Genomic DNA, 16276 nt, shown 5'->3' on the forward strand with positions numbered 1-16276 from the left:
CTATTGAGACATCACTCGTAGAGCGAATGATCAAACTTACTCGTTTCTGAAACGTTGAAACATTGCAGAATTAAGGACCAAAACACACCTTCACGTCTGTATCAAATGCATCACCCTTTGAATATAAATTCTTTTTTTAATCTTGAATCATATACCGCAAAACGATCCCATGTCAAACGATATGATGTCGCAATGGAGGGCTGCTTTGGGAAATGCTTAATTATACATTTGGCTGGTCGGATTCATTTGGTGTTGTTTGGTGTGTTGTTTAACGTTGTACTCAGCAGTGTTCCTGCAATAAGGCAGCACTCTGTAAATAATCGAATCGTGACCAGACATTCCAGTCATATGTAACCGTAACTAACTGTTGTTATCAGCTTTATCACCTTGTCATATGACAGGAAGTTTATCAAAATCGCCCATCATGTCGACTGTCCTTGACAATGCCAAGTGCTCTTCTATTCATTATTGGACTATCACAGAGTAGAGACTCTGATGTATAGGATTGTTGTGTAAATTTAAGAAAAAAACCCCACAAATCTGATATAACAGATAACTGTTATCTGCAACTGTAACAGAACAGGAATGAAACGTAACTATGTTCAGTACAGGTGTGTTCAGTCTTCAACATCTTTAGCAACCTGTCGGAGTCTCAAGGTTGTGTACTACCATTTCGACGGGCGGACCAAATGTACTATTCCCAAGAAATAGTTCCATTCACTTCTGTGTGTTTGAATATTGCTCCTGCTCACTCATACCTTAAAGAGAGCAGATGCTGTTTGCTATTGTCATGAACTGTGTTTGTTCAGGTCAGGCTATCTCATGTTGACGGAGGAGTGGAGGTGTAATCTTATCATGTTTAGTTACCAACTAACATACCGTACATTAGTGATAACACTGACTGATATCCCTGAATGCTAGAGGAAGGCCACATACAGGTGGTGTTTGAATGGTGTTTAGAAGTGACATACATAAGAATGGGAGTTTTATGAATGTCAGCTACTATGTTAAGAGGAGCAGGTGATGAAGGAGTAAAGATATACCCCGAAACGTTGTGCCCCTCATAATGAAGAAGCTGACATCCATGAAACCCCCTTCCTTATGTGTATCACTTGTAAATACCATCACATGGAGATGATGCAGTAATGTCACCTGATGAAGCAGTAAGGATATTCTAAGAAACGTTTTGTGGATCGAATGGTCAGGCTCGCTGACTTGTTGGAGACATGTCATCCTAGTTGTGTAGGTCGATGCTCATGCTATTAATACTGATCAGTGGGTTGTCTGTTCCGAATCGAATAGTTACAGAAGTGTAATTATGGGTTATTGCTGAGTGCGACGTAAAACCAGACTCATTCACCCATGAATCACAACGTGCTTCAAGCACTCACCATATCATATAGATACATTCTGTATATAAATGATGCCATTTTCACCAAAATCAAGAGATTGGAATGAACAAGTCAATGTGCTAATATTCATAACAGTTTACTACCTGCATGTTACAACAACTATGGCGATTTGACAAGAACATCGCAATAAGTCGCCATCAGTCTAAAGGATTCATCAATGAGGCTGCGTCGTCGGTTCGGAGATGAGTTTACCCTGCGAGATGTTTGGATGAGTTTTCCTGTCTTCTTCGTTGATGACAACTACAGTGGCGGCATCGGTGTCGACCATGCGGCGAGATACACACAGGAACACCCTGTAACACAGGAATATCGATTAGTCATAATATTCATATACAGATTTTTCCGTGCAGGATTTGTGATATGTCATAGCGAATCTGATCAGTTGTTTCTCTTGCAGATATTAGGCAACAATGCGCTTAAATTGCAAGCGTCAGGATGAGAAACAGTGTATCTTACTATGATCCTCTACCTTCATATTCGCGGGAGCCACTTTTATCTCCATACACGTCAGTAGGATGTCGTGAATGAGATCCTGATAGTGTTTAAACAAATATAGACTATATATAACTGTTCGTCAACATACTGATTTTCATTTGGCCTCTCTGTATGGTCATACAATTCAACTGGTTTTAAAGCATCATCTCAGTTAAAACGATTTAACAAATATCTGATACATTTAAGGGAAACGTTACTTAATTGTATGTTCTGATAGTACCGCATTAATGCCACAGCTGTTAAATCGGTATACAGGTCATATGTAACAAAAATAGACCCGCAAATGTTGTCGTTTATTAGAGAAAATATGTTCCAAAGTTCCACAAATCCCAGTGTTCGACAGTTGTGTCAGCACAGAAATGACCAAGAACACACACGATCAAAGTGCTTACATCATCGTTTTTCAACAGTAGTCAGTACATACGAACAATAGATCTTTGTAGCAGAACTAATTATTAAGTTGAAATCTGTAAAAAATTAATTAACTGAATCACTTTATCCTTAATGATAAATACATATGCAAAAGTATTAAGAATAATTCGACAAAACCGGGAGTTCGACACATCTTGTACAAGAAATCAGGGTAAAAACAATGATCGGCAGGGACTGATGTTAATTCAACCCAACCGAGAATTCGACTCAACAGGATTCTCGAGGCATTGTGGAGCTATCTGGTCGATAATTTTATATAGACTATGGTCAAAGCAACATTAGATATTAGATGGCAAAGAGTAAAACAATGACATAAAGTGACTGAGTGAGTATGGTTTTATGCCGCCTTTAACAATATTCCAGCTATGTAAAGGTGGGAGGCACAAAAACTGACGTCACATAGTGTGACCTTGTGGGGAATGGAACCCATGCATTCGACTTTTTAACCTCTTGGATACTTCAGGTTATGGTGTGTACTCACATTATTACCACTGCTGACAAGAGCTGGAATCCCGCACACGTGAAAAAGGCGAAGCCACGGAGCATCTCCACAGTGGCATTGTAGATCTCATCCAAAGCTGTCATCCCTATGGCGTTACAGATGATGTTCACAAGGGCAATACCGGCAAATAGAGAACCTGGAAAAATACGTTCACATATTACACACGTATTCACAGTTTTACAAAGGTATTAATGATTAATTAATATGTTTTTCTTATTGCTAGAAAGCTATTGAAAATATATACGTACTACTATTCAATTTCCAGTTAGAAGTTTCAAACTATTAATGTCATTTTAAGTTAGTTTCTCACTTATTCAAAGGTGAAATTAAATTGCTCTTGAGTAAGTATTTGTATTTCTTTGCTTTGTAGTGTAATGTGGAAGTCAGTTGTAAATAATCAAGTCTTAATGGAACAACCATTAACAGGAACACTGAGCTGCGCAGGTATGATGACGTGTCAAACAAGTCAGGGATCGAGACCACAGGACCTCATTAGTCACTGAACGGCAAGCATGGATTAATGAAGATCATTTCTAATCCGGATCTTACTGGGTATCACAGCAAAGCCCAAAACATGTGACAGTTGCGTATTAAGAGTCGCTCCTGGACCATTTGATTAAAGGTATAAAGAATGTCCCAAGGAAGATTTCTTTCAAAGCATTAATATATGACATATCGCTGCTCAGACACTATCAAATATGCAAAGGAAGCTATGCATGATAAATATACTTAAATCAATGTCATTGTCCGATTCTGCGAGGGTTTGGTGTCTTCAAAGTTAAGCCTGTTAATAATGTACTACCAAAAATTTTGCTTCTTGATTTTCTGAATCACTTTCTCTTGTTTAAATTCAGTTCACTGCTTTCAAGTCATGTTTGATTTCATCTCGATAAAGTAAGAGTCTTTGTGTGTCATATATTAGAAAGTGACTGTCAAAAAAAATCGATGTGCATGACCTCGTCATGTCAGCGTGCTCACCCTGCATTTCAGGAGGGGCCATCCTCGACATGATAGCTCTCATTGTCGGTAGGAACGGAGAAGCAACGCTATTGGGCACCACATCTGTAACAAAGACATTCAACAACAATAATTGGCAGAAGGTGACAATACTGTCTCATATGTCAATAATTTTGCACAATAATTTAATAAAGTAATCCTGAAAAGGCAAACATATGTTTATATACGTTGTGAATGTCTAGAATTATGTCAAAGGATATGTCGACTTGAAGAAGAGTAGGAAATCACTTAGAACACTGTCATGATCTCATATATGAAAAAAGGTTAGAATTGGTATTCATCAACTCATGCTTGTCGTCAGAGGCGACTGCTCGAATCGGATGACGGGGATGGTTGTTTTGGTTGGATCATTGTAGAGCAATGCTCATGATGTTGATCACTTGATTGTCTGATCTAGATTCGAGTATTACAGACCGCAGCTATATTGCGAGATTAGTGCTGAGTTCGGCGTTAAACAACAAACCAATCTACTTACACGAGAAAAGCATGAAGTCCGTGGTGGCCAGGCCAATAAGAACATAGGCTCCTGCCTGTATGAAAGCTGTTATGATACCTATTACTGGATCTGACGAGCAAAGGTGTAAAAGTTTGATGACTGGAATCCCTAGCAACTGCATTCCAAGGTACATCCCCATATTGAAGTACCCGATTAGCTCTGGACCCCAACAAAATGGCAGGTTTAGTTGAAAAAGATATTGAACAACTGACACTCCGGCAAAACAGAACATTGATAAAAAGTATGACGCAAGTATAAGCCAGAAAAGGCCTCTCTTTGGACCAAAATCTCTGGAAAAGTAAAATCCAAACACATTTTTCACAGCTTTCACTGGAGATGGGTATTGGGATTTTCTTTGTCTGTTGATTGTTTCTGGGAGAAGCACAATGACAAAGAGCAAAGAGAGAAGCATAATTGATGAAGTAGTCACTGAGGGATAAAGAAATCCTGTCTCTTTGATGAAGTATCCAGTACTGGCCGAAGAAGCAGCGGCTGCTAGGTAGGTGGTGAAGTCTATGACAGCGATGCCAATTGTCCGGGAATTCTTAGGTGGCGTGTTGTCAGCCGTGTAGGCATAGCTAGCCAGAATCACTCCATTGTATCCTCCTGTAATTCCGTCAAACGCCTCACCAATGTACATGTATCTTATATCTAGATTCCAGTATATAACAACTGTTACAGATGCATACCTGATGCATTCTCCAATTAAAGGCACTATAAAAAGGAATCGTCTACCAAGATAATCAGAATAGGCCCCTAAGAACATACAGCTAATTACAGCTAAGGAACTTCCAATGGCTGTGAGTATTGTTTGAAAGTCCGATGTCTTTTCCTGAACCCTTTCCTGTAACAGGTAGCCTGGATCCGACTCATTGACGTAACACTGGGATGTTTGATTGAAAGTGCTGGTAGTGTTGTCAAATTCCTCGTCGTAGTATCGTTTGTAAACATATTGTGTGAGCAGTGGGTTACGGATGTTGACAGCCAAATGGAACACCAGAAGCACAACGTTGGCCTTAAGTAGATTTCCCAGTTTCGACTTGTCATCTTTGTCCCTTCTTTCGAGAAGCGGAGTTGACTCCATGTTTGTCTTTATCATAGAAACAGGTGACTGTCTACACCACATGATTGTAACTTTGTGTTCTGGTAGTACCCCGACCCCTGTTATCGCAGTGTTGCTGACATAATTGATAATGATCGAGTCTCCAGCTATCGAGACATACGTTTACATCACGCGTAGAGCGAATGATCAAACGTACTGGGGCGTAAAACGTCGAAACATTGCAAACGTGAGGACCGAAACACACCTTCACGTCTGTATCAAATACATCACCTTATGAATATATATTCTTTGGTTTATCTTGGCCACTATCAATTATATACCGCAAAAAGATACCATGTCAAACGATATGATGTCGCAATATAGGGCTGCTTTGGAAAATGCTTAATTATATATTTGTTTAGTCGGATTCATTTGGTGTTGTTTGGTTTGTTGTTTAACGTTGTACTCAGCAGTGTTCCTGCAATATGGCGGCAGTCCCTAAATAATCGAATGGTGACCAGACAATCCAGTCATATGTAACCGTAACTAGCTGCTGTTATCAGCTTTATCACCTTGTCATATGACAGGAAGTTATGTTTATCAAAACCGTCCTTCATCTCGACTGTCCTTGACAATACGGTATTATACCTATTGCTCTATTCATTATTGGACAACCACAGAGTAGAGACTATGATGTATACGATTGTTGTGCAAATTTAAGAAACAAAAGCCCACAAATCTAATATAACAGAAAACTGTTATCTGCAACTGTAACAGAACAGGAATGAAACGTAACAATTTTCAACACAGGTGTGTTCAGTCTTCAACATCTTTAACAACCTGCAGGAGTCCCAAAGTTGTGTACTACCATTTCGATGGGCGGACCAAAGGTACTATTCCCAAGAAATAGTTCCATTCACTTCTGAGTGTTTGAATATTGCTGCTGCTCACTCATACCTTAAAGAGAGCAGATACTGTTTGCTATTGTCATGAACTGTGTTTGTTCAGGTCAGGCTATCTCATGTTACCATATAGATACATTCTGTATATAAATGGTGCTATTTTCACCAAAATCAAGAGACTGGAATGAACAAGTCAATGTGTTAATAGTCATAACAGTTTATTACCTGCATGTTAGTACAACAATGGCGATTTGACAAGAACATCGCAATAAGTCGCCATCAGTCTAAAGGATTTATCAATGAGGCTGCGTCGTCGGTTCGGAGATGAGTGTACCTTGGGAGATGTTGGGATGCGTTTTCCTGTCTTCTTCGTTGATGACAACTACAGTGGAGGCATCGGTGTCGACCATGCGGCGAGATACACACAGGAACACCCTGTAACACGGGAATAGTCTTTGGTTATTGGATGGAATGTGGTGGATAAGTAACAAATCTTAGCTAATGTGATGGAATCGTAACCATTCATTTCTCCTGTAGAGTTAGGCGCCAATGCATTTAAATTGGAAACACAAACACAGACAGTGTTTGTGCAGAAAAGTGGCCTTTGCCTATAATACAATCAGATGACAATGTATTTACTGGGTATGCAATTTAACTTTGTAGCTCTACGTCTTGGAGTTTATCAATTTCTGTACATGATATAAGTATTGGCCAACACTGTGTATATTACATTATCATTTTTGTTTTGCAAAGATGTACACAAGTGTGATGTGTATGCGGTTATGTAGCGAACTTTGTTAGATATTTAGTTAGATATTTAGATATTAAGTTTGTCACAGACATTACAAATAAATAATACATGATATACATTTTCTATATAATGCTGACCTCCGGTTTTATACAGAGGACATACACTTTCGTTATATTCAGTTTCATTATACCTGTGACATTCAACCGCAATATTAAAATTTCTGCATCAATACCTTGATATGGCAATTCTTAAATGCAAAGGGGTATCACGGCTTAAATGTCTTTCAACGTCTAACAACGTTTCGAACTTCTTATAAAATATGCATATAGGGGATTCACTAATTGGTGAGTACCAAGGTTGTTTGAAGTTATCTCATTGCCTTAGCTTGAATAGATGCAGAAAAAATTCACATTTCCATTTTTTTGGCTCAGCAAAGCATAAATAGATCCATTTTGAAACATGATGTGTCTAACTTTTGTTACTCAGGTATCATAGCCTACACTATCCAATGATCTTAACATTAAATAACATAGATGTTTGATTCTATTTTATGGCTACACCAGAATTTAATCACTCATGTACTAATGTTGTAATGTGAGTCTGTCACATTCGCCACGAACCATACTCGTTTTAATCTCGAAATGTCACCTACAAACAGAACTCCACAGGACAAAATAATAAATAAAGATTTTTTGACCTTCCTCCAATTCTAATTTCTTATAAGGATTGTCAAAAAATATAAGAAACATCTGTGGGTTCATCTGGACAAGGTTTCCTGTTACTAGTCTGGTTAGTGTACATGAGTGAGTGAGTTAAGTATTTAAGTCACACGGCAATATTTCTGCCATATCGTAACTAAAGTGTACATGACCTGTCTACGTTGGGTGTACTGGTGTGGGAGGTGTAGTCTGAGTATCTGTACCGAGGAGCTCTTCAAGGTGTGTTCCCCATTGTTCATCTGTGATTTGGTTAGATAAACCCTGTGAACTCCGGTTTTCCTTACGTCTTTTAGCTTTCTTGAAGCTGGATCTTACGTCACCGAACAAAGAAATGCCCGTTTTGTTGTCTCTATGTGACGTAAATGATGTGTCTTTCGGTTGCTAACTTAGGAGATAAACATCTTCTGTTGGCCAATTTCCGGGTGTTATTGAGTATCTGAAGCCCGTGAATACATTTGGAACCGACGGCGTCAGCCGGAGGTTTCAAATGAGGTACCCCCGTACTTCAAATATTCAATAACACCCGGAAATTGGCCAACACAAGATGTTTATCGACATTGTGAAAAAAAGTAAACCAATGGGCTGTACTGTCTGCACTCGTTTACATCGAGTATGGGTATAGCAGTGACGTGTCATCAGCTGGCCGTTTCAGCTGATTGACATGGCAGCTGGAGTTGCTCATTTGTGACGTCATTCTAACCTTACGTCACACCATGATTTGAATGACTTCACCACTGTTGATTTTGATGACACAACAAAACAATTGTTTGCTATATGTTTACGTGTCAATACGCAGCGAATAGTCTTGCAGCTTCTGTTAATCAAATATCATTTGATTGTATTTTTTTCAACCAATCATGTTATGGAACACAGTGACGTTTGGTTTACAATGCTGTCTTGTTCATTGTCCCACCAGGGTGTTTGGGTAATATTTCTTTGTTTCGTAACCCCAGAATACAGTCTCTTAGTGTGTTCTGCAATTTGGTAGAACAGTTTGGCAATCACAGTCATTACATCACTGCACCTGTTATGAGTAATGCATCTAAATTCACCATTCTATCCTTAAACATCTTGCCATTAAGGTTGTCAACAGTATTAACATCATATTAGTTATAAACTATAAAGGAATTCCTTGGCATATCAAACCATCACTGGACGGTGGGGTAGTATAGCGGTTAACGCATTCACTCGTCATGCCGATGACTCGGGTTCGATTCCCCACATGGGTACAATGTATGAAGCCCATTTCTGGTGTCGTGATACTGCTGGAATATTGCTAAAAGCGGCGTAAATTTGAACTTGCTCACTCAAACCATCACTAGGATAATCATCATAGTCATAATAGTCAAACAGTCTACATTGTCAGAAGGCAAGTGTCTGAAAACAAATGTTTCCAACAACAGGACCACAATTTATTTTTAAAACATGTACAGAGCTGTTTTTGAATATTATCATTCACTGAGTAATCACTTATATAAACAGTGATACCGCCGCTGTACCGACCTAAGCGCTGCAGCCGCAAATTGGAAACATACGGAATTCTCTACGTATTGTTTATTGTATACGGTAGAAGTTACTTTCAGTTTCTCTTAAACTTCCTTTATTTCCATATAGTACAGCATAATATCGTCAATGAGATCGTGATATTGCGTTCTGAAGTTAGTTAGGTATAGCTAAGACATGCATTTCAAATACTATATACGAGAATAATAGAAATGTTTGGCAATAAGCCAGGTGTCACATAAAACAGACTATTGTCGACTACTCGAGAAACAGCAGAAGTCAACAGATATTTACTTCTGAATCAATTTTAACATCGAACACGTAAATTGTAGTACCATGTTCGTTGAAGTGGAGTACCATCTGCGTAGATGTAAATATCACTCTGTCGCTGTTAAAAAGACTATGAAACTAATTCGCTTGTCAGTGCAAATTACGTATAAATTTACGAATTAAATTGTACGTTTGTTAAAACAACAACATATAGAAATAAGTGTATAGATAACATTAGATTGTGGTGTCTACTCACAATACTATCAGTCCTGACAAGACCTCGAAACCCGCACAGGCGAAAAATGCGAAGCCACGGAGCATCTCCACAGAGGAATTATAGATTTCGTTTAAAGTTGTCATCCCTATGGTGCCAGAGATGATGTTCACAAGTCCAATACCGGCAAACAGAGAACCTGGCAAATAACGTTTACATATTACATACGTATTCACAGTCTTACACATATATTCATAAGATTTCCAACTTATTCGCACCATTAAGGGGCGACTAACGGGATCGGGTGGCCAGGCTCGCCACTTGGACTTGGTTGACACATGTCATTGTATCCCAGTTGCGTAGATTGATACTCTTGCTGTTGATCACTTGATAATCTGGCATAAATAATTACACATCGTTGCCATATGGATGGAATATTGCTGAGTGCCGCGTTAAACGACAGGAAATCAATCGACATCATTAACGCAGTAACATTTATAGAAATAGTTATTTCCAGGTTTCGGTTGTGTGTGTTACAACTTACATGCATCAGGCTATATATAACACAACACTGCTCAAACACTATGAAACATGTTGAGGAAACTATTCATGATAAATGTGGCTAAATCACTATCATTGTCAGATTCAGTGAGAGCTTCCCGTTTTCAATGTTAAGTTGGTTCATGATGTCATACCAACAAAGTTACTTCTTGAGGTCATTTGGGGATTCATATCCTCTTGTTTGAAGTTACCTGTTCATAATTCATGTTCTGATTTCATAAGCATCAAATTGTGCCTCTGAATGTAACACAAGAACGATGTGCATGACCACGTCCACGTTCGGCTGAGCACTCACCCTGCATTTCAGCTGGAGCCAGCCTCGACATAATAGCTCGCACTGTCGGTTGGAACGGGGAAGCAACGCCATTGGGCACCACAACTGCAACAAAGACATTCAACAATAATTTGCTGATAATATTGCATCATATGTCACACGTTTATGCCAAATACGTTGCACACACGATTTACAGAACATCTTATAATGGACACAGTATGCATGCGGTCATATGAAGTCTATTCTTTTTCTCAAACTTGTAGAAACATAGGAAATCATTGTCATGATCATTTACTTAGGAATCACACGTAAAGCTTCGGGTTACAATTTATCTTCGCAACCGATGTTTGTCGTAAGGGACGACTAACGGATTTGAGAGGTCAAGCTCGCCGACTTGGTAGACACATGTCATCATGTCTCAGTTGTGTAGATCGATACTCATGCTGTTGATCATTTGATTCTTTGGTCCAGTTTAGACTACCGCTGTATAGCTGGAATATGGCTAATATTTGCTTTAACCACTCTAACGAACCAATCTACTTACACGAGAAAAGCATAAAATCCGTGGTGGCCAGGCCAATAAGGACATAGGCTCCTGCCTGTATGAAAGCTGTTATGATGCCTATTACTGGATCTGACGTACAAAGGTGGAAAAGTTTGATGACTGGAATCCCTAGCAATTGCATTCCAAGGCACATTGCCATATTGAAATACCCGATTAGCTCTGGTCCCCAACAAAAAGGCAGGTTTAGTTGAAAAAGATATTGAACAACAGACACCCCTGCCCCACAGAACATTGATAAAAAGTATGATGCAAGTATAAGCCAGAAAAGGCCTCTCTTTGGTCCAAAATCTCTGGAAAAGTAAAATCCAAACACATTTTTCACAGCCTTTACTGGAGATGGGTATTGGGATCTTCTTTCTCTTTCAATAGTTTCTGGGAGGAGAACAATGACAAAGAGCACAGAGAGAAGCATGATTGATAAAGTAGTCACCGAGGGATAAAGAAACCCTGTGTCTTTGATGAAGTATCCTGTACTGGCTGAAGAAGCTGCGGCTGCTAGGTAGGTGGTGAAGTCTATGACAGCGATGCCAATTGTCCGGGAATTCTTAGGTGGCGTGTTGTCAGCCGTGTAGGCATAGCTAGCCAGAATCACTCCATTGTATCCTCCTGTTATTCCTTCAAACACCTCCCCAATGTACATGTATCTTAGATCTAGATTCCAGTATATAACAACTGTTACAGATGCATACCTGATACATTCTCCAATTAAAGGCACTATAAAAAGGAATCGTCTACCAAGATAATCAGAATAGGCCCCTAAGAACATACAGCTAATTACAGCTAAGGAACTTCCAATGGCTGTGAGTATTGTTTGAAAGTCCGATGTCTTTTCCTGGACCCTTTCCTGTAACAGGTATCCTGGATCCGACTCATTGACGTAACACGTAGATGTCTGATTGAAGGTGCTGGTGCTATTGTCAAATTCCTCGTCGTAGTACCGTTTGTAAACATATTGAGTCACCAGTGGGTTACGGATATTGACAGCCAAATGGAACACCAGAAACACAACGTTGGCCTTGAGTAGATTTCCCAGTTTCGACTTGTCATCTTCGTCCCTTCTTTCGAGAAGCGGTGTTGACTCCATGTTTGCCTGTTTTATAGAAACAGGTGTCTGTCAACACCACATGATTGTAACCTCGTGGTGTGTTAGTAGATTGACCTCTGTTAACGTGGTGTCATTGACATTCGTGATAAAGATGTCATAGCATGTTCAGTGATGTCCTCTTGGCGGTATCCATTGCCACTAGCTCATACAACATGTAGTGGGTATTGTCGTCTGCGCCGCGTGAACTGAGAGCTGGGAAGTAACTCGCATAACCGCCCTGATTTGCCAAACTAGGTCACAGGTCAGGCGTACACGTCAGCGGTATATATAAATATCGCACGCCCTCATGGTTGGGATATCTATTTTTAACACCGAAGAGTCCACCAGAGGACACAGCGCTTTATTCGACGTCTGCTCATGCAGCTCGATACTATTTCTTAAACTACCAGGTAGCAACCGTCAACCACCCCGCCTGGCTGTTTTTGGTGGAGGGTCTTGACGGGTCTGTCTCCCAGTCACAGATCTACATTATTAATCATCCCTTATTCACAACCTTTACTGCAAAGCTAAAACTATTAATACAACAAGATTTCCTCGGCTTCCGGTCATCTCACGTCCATTAACAATGGGAATGTCTGCTCCTGTCACAATTACATTCATTTAGAAATTATTTTATCTACTGTACTGACTGCATCGATTTTCCATCACAAGGGTTACATATTTCAAATAATGAAGGATCTTTATATACTGTGACATATCATAAATACTTTTTTTCTAAAGAAACAGAATCATTAGATACACTTTGAAAAAAATATGTTTTGTAAATAGTAAATGTCATTTAATCAGTGGTAGTATACATTAGCATCTGCGATTGGCATCGGCTGTATGCTCAAACGGGGTTAAAGCATCGTAAAATTATTGGTTACTGTTGTCACGATATGGTCGAAACATTGCCGATGTGACCCACTCATTCATATATTTATATATTGTAAACTTAGTCTATGTCTCGGCTAACAGAAAGTCTTAAGAATTTACGTTCGCTGTAATATTGTTGCGATACGTGCATGGTCAGACTTAAGTTTCAAGCACCTCATATACTGTTGACTGTATTCTGAAGTTAATTAGGCGCAACAGAGTCACGCATTCACTCGTGACTTGAAAGCAGGAAACTGTGAGCTGTGCACATTCCTCCTTGAAACAAACTATTCACATCAATTCACGACTGAGTGAGTAAGTGAATTGTTCCGCTCTCGTCAATATTCCAGCAATATCGCTGAGGGAGACACCACAACTGGTCTTCACACATCGTACCTATGTACGAATCGAATGCAGGCTTAACCACCAGGCTACCCCACCGTCTTGACACCTAGAACATGATCTTAAATTAGTTAAAGAGGAAACAATTTGGAGGGACACGCGGTATTTACTACACTTTTAATTTACATATCGTTCATGCTATTTACGAATGACGATTGTATAAATGCTTACATACACATATAATTGTTTAGCAGCTACCTAACGACTGTTGTCAAAATGAGATTGGTGTCAGGCAGGTCATGCAGGACACCCTAATGCATCGGTCGGTCAGCAGTTACGTAGATCAGGTGTTCACGGATATTGATAATGCTACTCCAGTGAATGTGTCCGTCGACACGGCATCTAGCATTTATATATACATTCAGTCATTTCCTGAATGGTTGAGCTCATACGGCCATCGCCACTAACGTGGAATGCTGTAGAACAGCAGTGTTTACGTTTTTTCAAAGGGAGGTAACTCTAAAGTACTGCCTTAGAGGCGTGCCGCTTAAATAATTCTCTGTAGGAAATGTGACCCATAATAACTACCACTAAAACCTTAAATTGTGACCCAGTTAGAACTAACGCAATAATGATTAATAACAACCCAAATCACGGAACATACACTCTCTTAACACAATTTAATATGTTCATGTGTCTGAGGTATCCAGTTATTATCTATATTCGTGTGTCTGAGGTACTCAGCTGCAAGTCATGTTTGAGGTACCCAGCTGATATTTATATATGTCCGTGTGTCTGAGGTATCTAGCTGCAAGTTATGTATAAGTAGGCAGCATGTTGAATTCTGGGAAATAGGAAATAATTCCACATAACATACTGTCACTCTAGAAGTAAACAGAAGACAAAAACAACTGATTCTAGTTCCAATAATAATGTAAACTTTCAATAAATAAATCTTCACCACACATTTCCGTGAAAAGTCGGAGAATCGCTAAAATACACTGTCTCAAAGAGACATGACCATACAAAATTACTTGTTTTGTGCCCAAGCCACCACTCTAGAAGAGTGTAAAAACCATCAAAAGTATCAACATTGGATATAAATAGACACATTCGGTGCTATTTTTTTATGTAAATTTAACTGCCGAGAAGGCAACACACGACAATTCAACATGGTGGCCAAAATGGCGGTCATTTTGGATTATTTTCAAAATAAAAAATACGTCAAAATATTTATACATCCTTTAGTAATATACAAAAATCAAAATGAGAGTGATCAGATTGATAGCAGTGAAACTATTCGTGATTAACTTTGAGATGTTGTCGGGCAGAAAACCAAAGGTCATGAAAATGCTCACAGACCCCACCATATAAAACGGCCTGTGAAAAAAAAAACTGATACCACAGTCTGAGAGTATTACAGGCTTTTCCTGAGCCTAAGACATGATTATAACTGAAAATAGTGTCAAACCAAATCAGTACTTGTGAGGCTACGAAATCCTATTTCTAGGCCCCTTTTGAGATGGACTAATTCGTGTGGCTGAGACTGCAAGCTATGTTCGTGTGTTTGAAATATCCAGGTGTTATCTTTGCCTGTGTGTGTGAAGTACCCAGGTTGTATGCCTGTATGGCAGGTGCTACTATACATGTTCGTGTGTCTGAGGCTGCAAGCTATGTTCGTGTGTTTGAAATATCCAGGTGTTATCTTTGCCTGTGTATGTGAAGTACCCAGGGTGTATGCCTGTATGGCAGGTGCTACTGTACATGTTCGTGTGTCTGAGGCTGCAAGCTATGTTCGTGTGTTTGAAATATCCAGGTGTTATCTTTGCCTGTGTGTGTGAAGTACCCAGGTTGTATGCCTGTATGGCAGGTGCTACTGTACATGTTCGTGTGTCTGAGGCTGCAAGCTATGTTCGTGTGTTTGAAATATCCAGGTGTTATCTTTGCCTGTGTGTGTGAAGTACCCAGGTTGTATGCCTGTATGGCAGGTGCTACTGTACATGTTCGAGTGTCTGAGGCTGCAAGCTATGTTCGTGTGTTTGAAATATCCAGGTGTTATCTTTGCCTGTGTGTGTGAAGTACCCAGGTTGTATGCCTGTATGGCAGGTGCTACTGTACATGTTCGTGTGTCTGAGGCTGCAAGCTATGTTCGTGTGTTTGAAATATCCAGGTGTTATCTTTGCCTGTGTGTGTGAAGTACCCAGGTTGTATGCCTGTATGGCAGGTGCTTCTGTACATGTTCGTGTGTCTGAGCTACCCATTTGCCCCGTACAGTAGATGAAGTTCAGATAACCCGAATCTCTAAAAAATACAATGACGAATATATTGTAATGTTCAAAGCAAATTTTGACCAAAATGTTTCAGACACTTTTCACCGTTTTCAACTGAGTTTGACATTAAAAACCCTAATCTGGCTATCTTTCTTCCTCTTTCTACGATAAGAAGCGATTATTCTGTCAGTACATTAAGTAATCTAAGAGGAAGTCAGTATAGACTATCAATCTGACATATTTTGCAAAAAAAATAATATTAAAATATGAAATAAAACAAAACGTAATCAAAATGAGCCCTGAGACTTTCGCCATTTTCAGAGGCTGTGGAAATCTAGACTTACAATTTCAAAACTCGCGTGGAAGTCTTTGGATATATTTGCTGTAGAGTCTTTGTGACAGATAAGAAACCAGTAGTGCTTCCAACAACAGCCAGTATTCTGTCACAAATCTTGCAACACATATTTCTCCTGTATGCAAACTGGTTTTCAATAGAAGATTCCATACTCATTCAAAACGTTGATGACAAATAAAATGATGAATGGGTTA

The 16276-nt window shown here is 39.4% G+C and overlaps 2 protein-coding genes across 2 annotated transcripts; both read right to left on the reverse strand.

Moving 5' to 3' along the window:
- Nucleotides 1-1472: 1472 nt before the first annotated feature.
- Nucleotides 1473-5514, reverse strand: LOC137294122 (lysosomal proton-coupled steroid conjugate and bile acid symporter SLC46A3-like). Its single transcript, XM_067825083.1, has 4 exons — nt 4334-5514; nt 3820-3903; nt 2821-2977; nt 1473-1705 (listed from the first exon to the last, which is right to left on the reverse strand). The coding sequence occupies exons 1-4, from the start codon at nt 5478-5480 to the stop codon at nt 1567-1569; spliced, it is 1527 nt and encodes a 508-aa protein (XP_067681184.1). The 5' UTR covers nt 5481-5514; the 3' UTR covers nt 1473-1566.
- A 979-nt stretch (nt 5515-6493) lies between these two features.
- On the reverse strand, nt 6494-12447 carry LOC137294123 (lysosomal proton-coupled steroid conjugate and bile acid symporter SLC46A3-like). Its single transcript, XM_067825085.1, has 4 exons — nt 11135-12447; nt 10612-10695; nt 9798-9954; nt 6494-6733 (listed from the first exon to the last, which is right to left on the reverse strand). The coding sequence occupies exons 1-4, from the start codon at nt 12237-12239 to the stop codon at nt 6595-6597; spliced, it is 1485 nt and encodes a 494-aa protein (XP_067681186.1). The 5' UTR covers nt 12240-12447; the 3' UTR covers nt 6494-6594.
- Nucleotides 12448-16276: the final 3829 nt, after the last annotated feature.

This window comes from Haliotis asinina, chromosome 8 (genome assembly GCF_037392515.1).
Source record: "Haliotis asinina isolate JCU_RB_2024 chromosome 8, JCU_Hal_asi_v2, whole genome shotgun sequence".
NCBI lineage: Eukaryota > Metazoa > Mollusca > Gastropoda > Lepetellida > Haliotidae > Haliotis > Haliotis asinina.

What these genes read in the sequence shown, in the direction of transcription:
- LOC137294122 (XM_067825083.1), bottom strand. Translation starts at nt 5,480, where the DNA reads ATGTGGTGTAGACAGTCACCTGTTTCTATGATAAAGACAAACATGGAG. An exon ending in GGACTTCATGCTTTTCTCGT is followed by an intron (nt 3,904 to 4,333) that starts GTAAGTAGATTG and finishes TCTTTGTTACAG; the next exon opens with ATGTGGTGCCCAATAGCGTT. An exon ending in TTGTCAGCAGTGGTAATAAT is followed by an intron (nt 1,706 to 2,820) that starts GTGAGTACACAC and finishes CCTGTGTTACAG; the next exon opens with GGTGTTCCTGTGTGTATCTC.
- LOC137294123 (XM_067825085.1), bottom strand. Translation starts at nt 12,239, where the DNA reads ATGGAGTCAACACCGCTTCTCGAAAGAAGGGACGAAGATGACAAGTCG. An exon ending in GGATTTTATGCTTTTCTCGT is followed by an intron (nt 10,696 to 11,134) that starts GTAAGTAGATTG and finishes TCTTTGTTGCAG; the next exon opens with TTGTGGTGCCCAATGGCGTT. An exon ending in TTGTCAGGACTGATAGTATT is followed by an intron (nt 6,734 to 9,797) that starts GTGAGTAGACAC and finishes CCCGTGTTACAG; the next exon opens with GGTGTTCCTGTGTGTATCTC.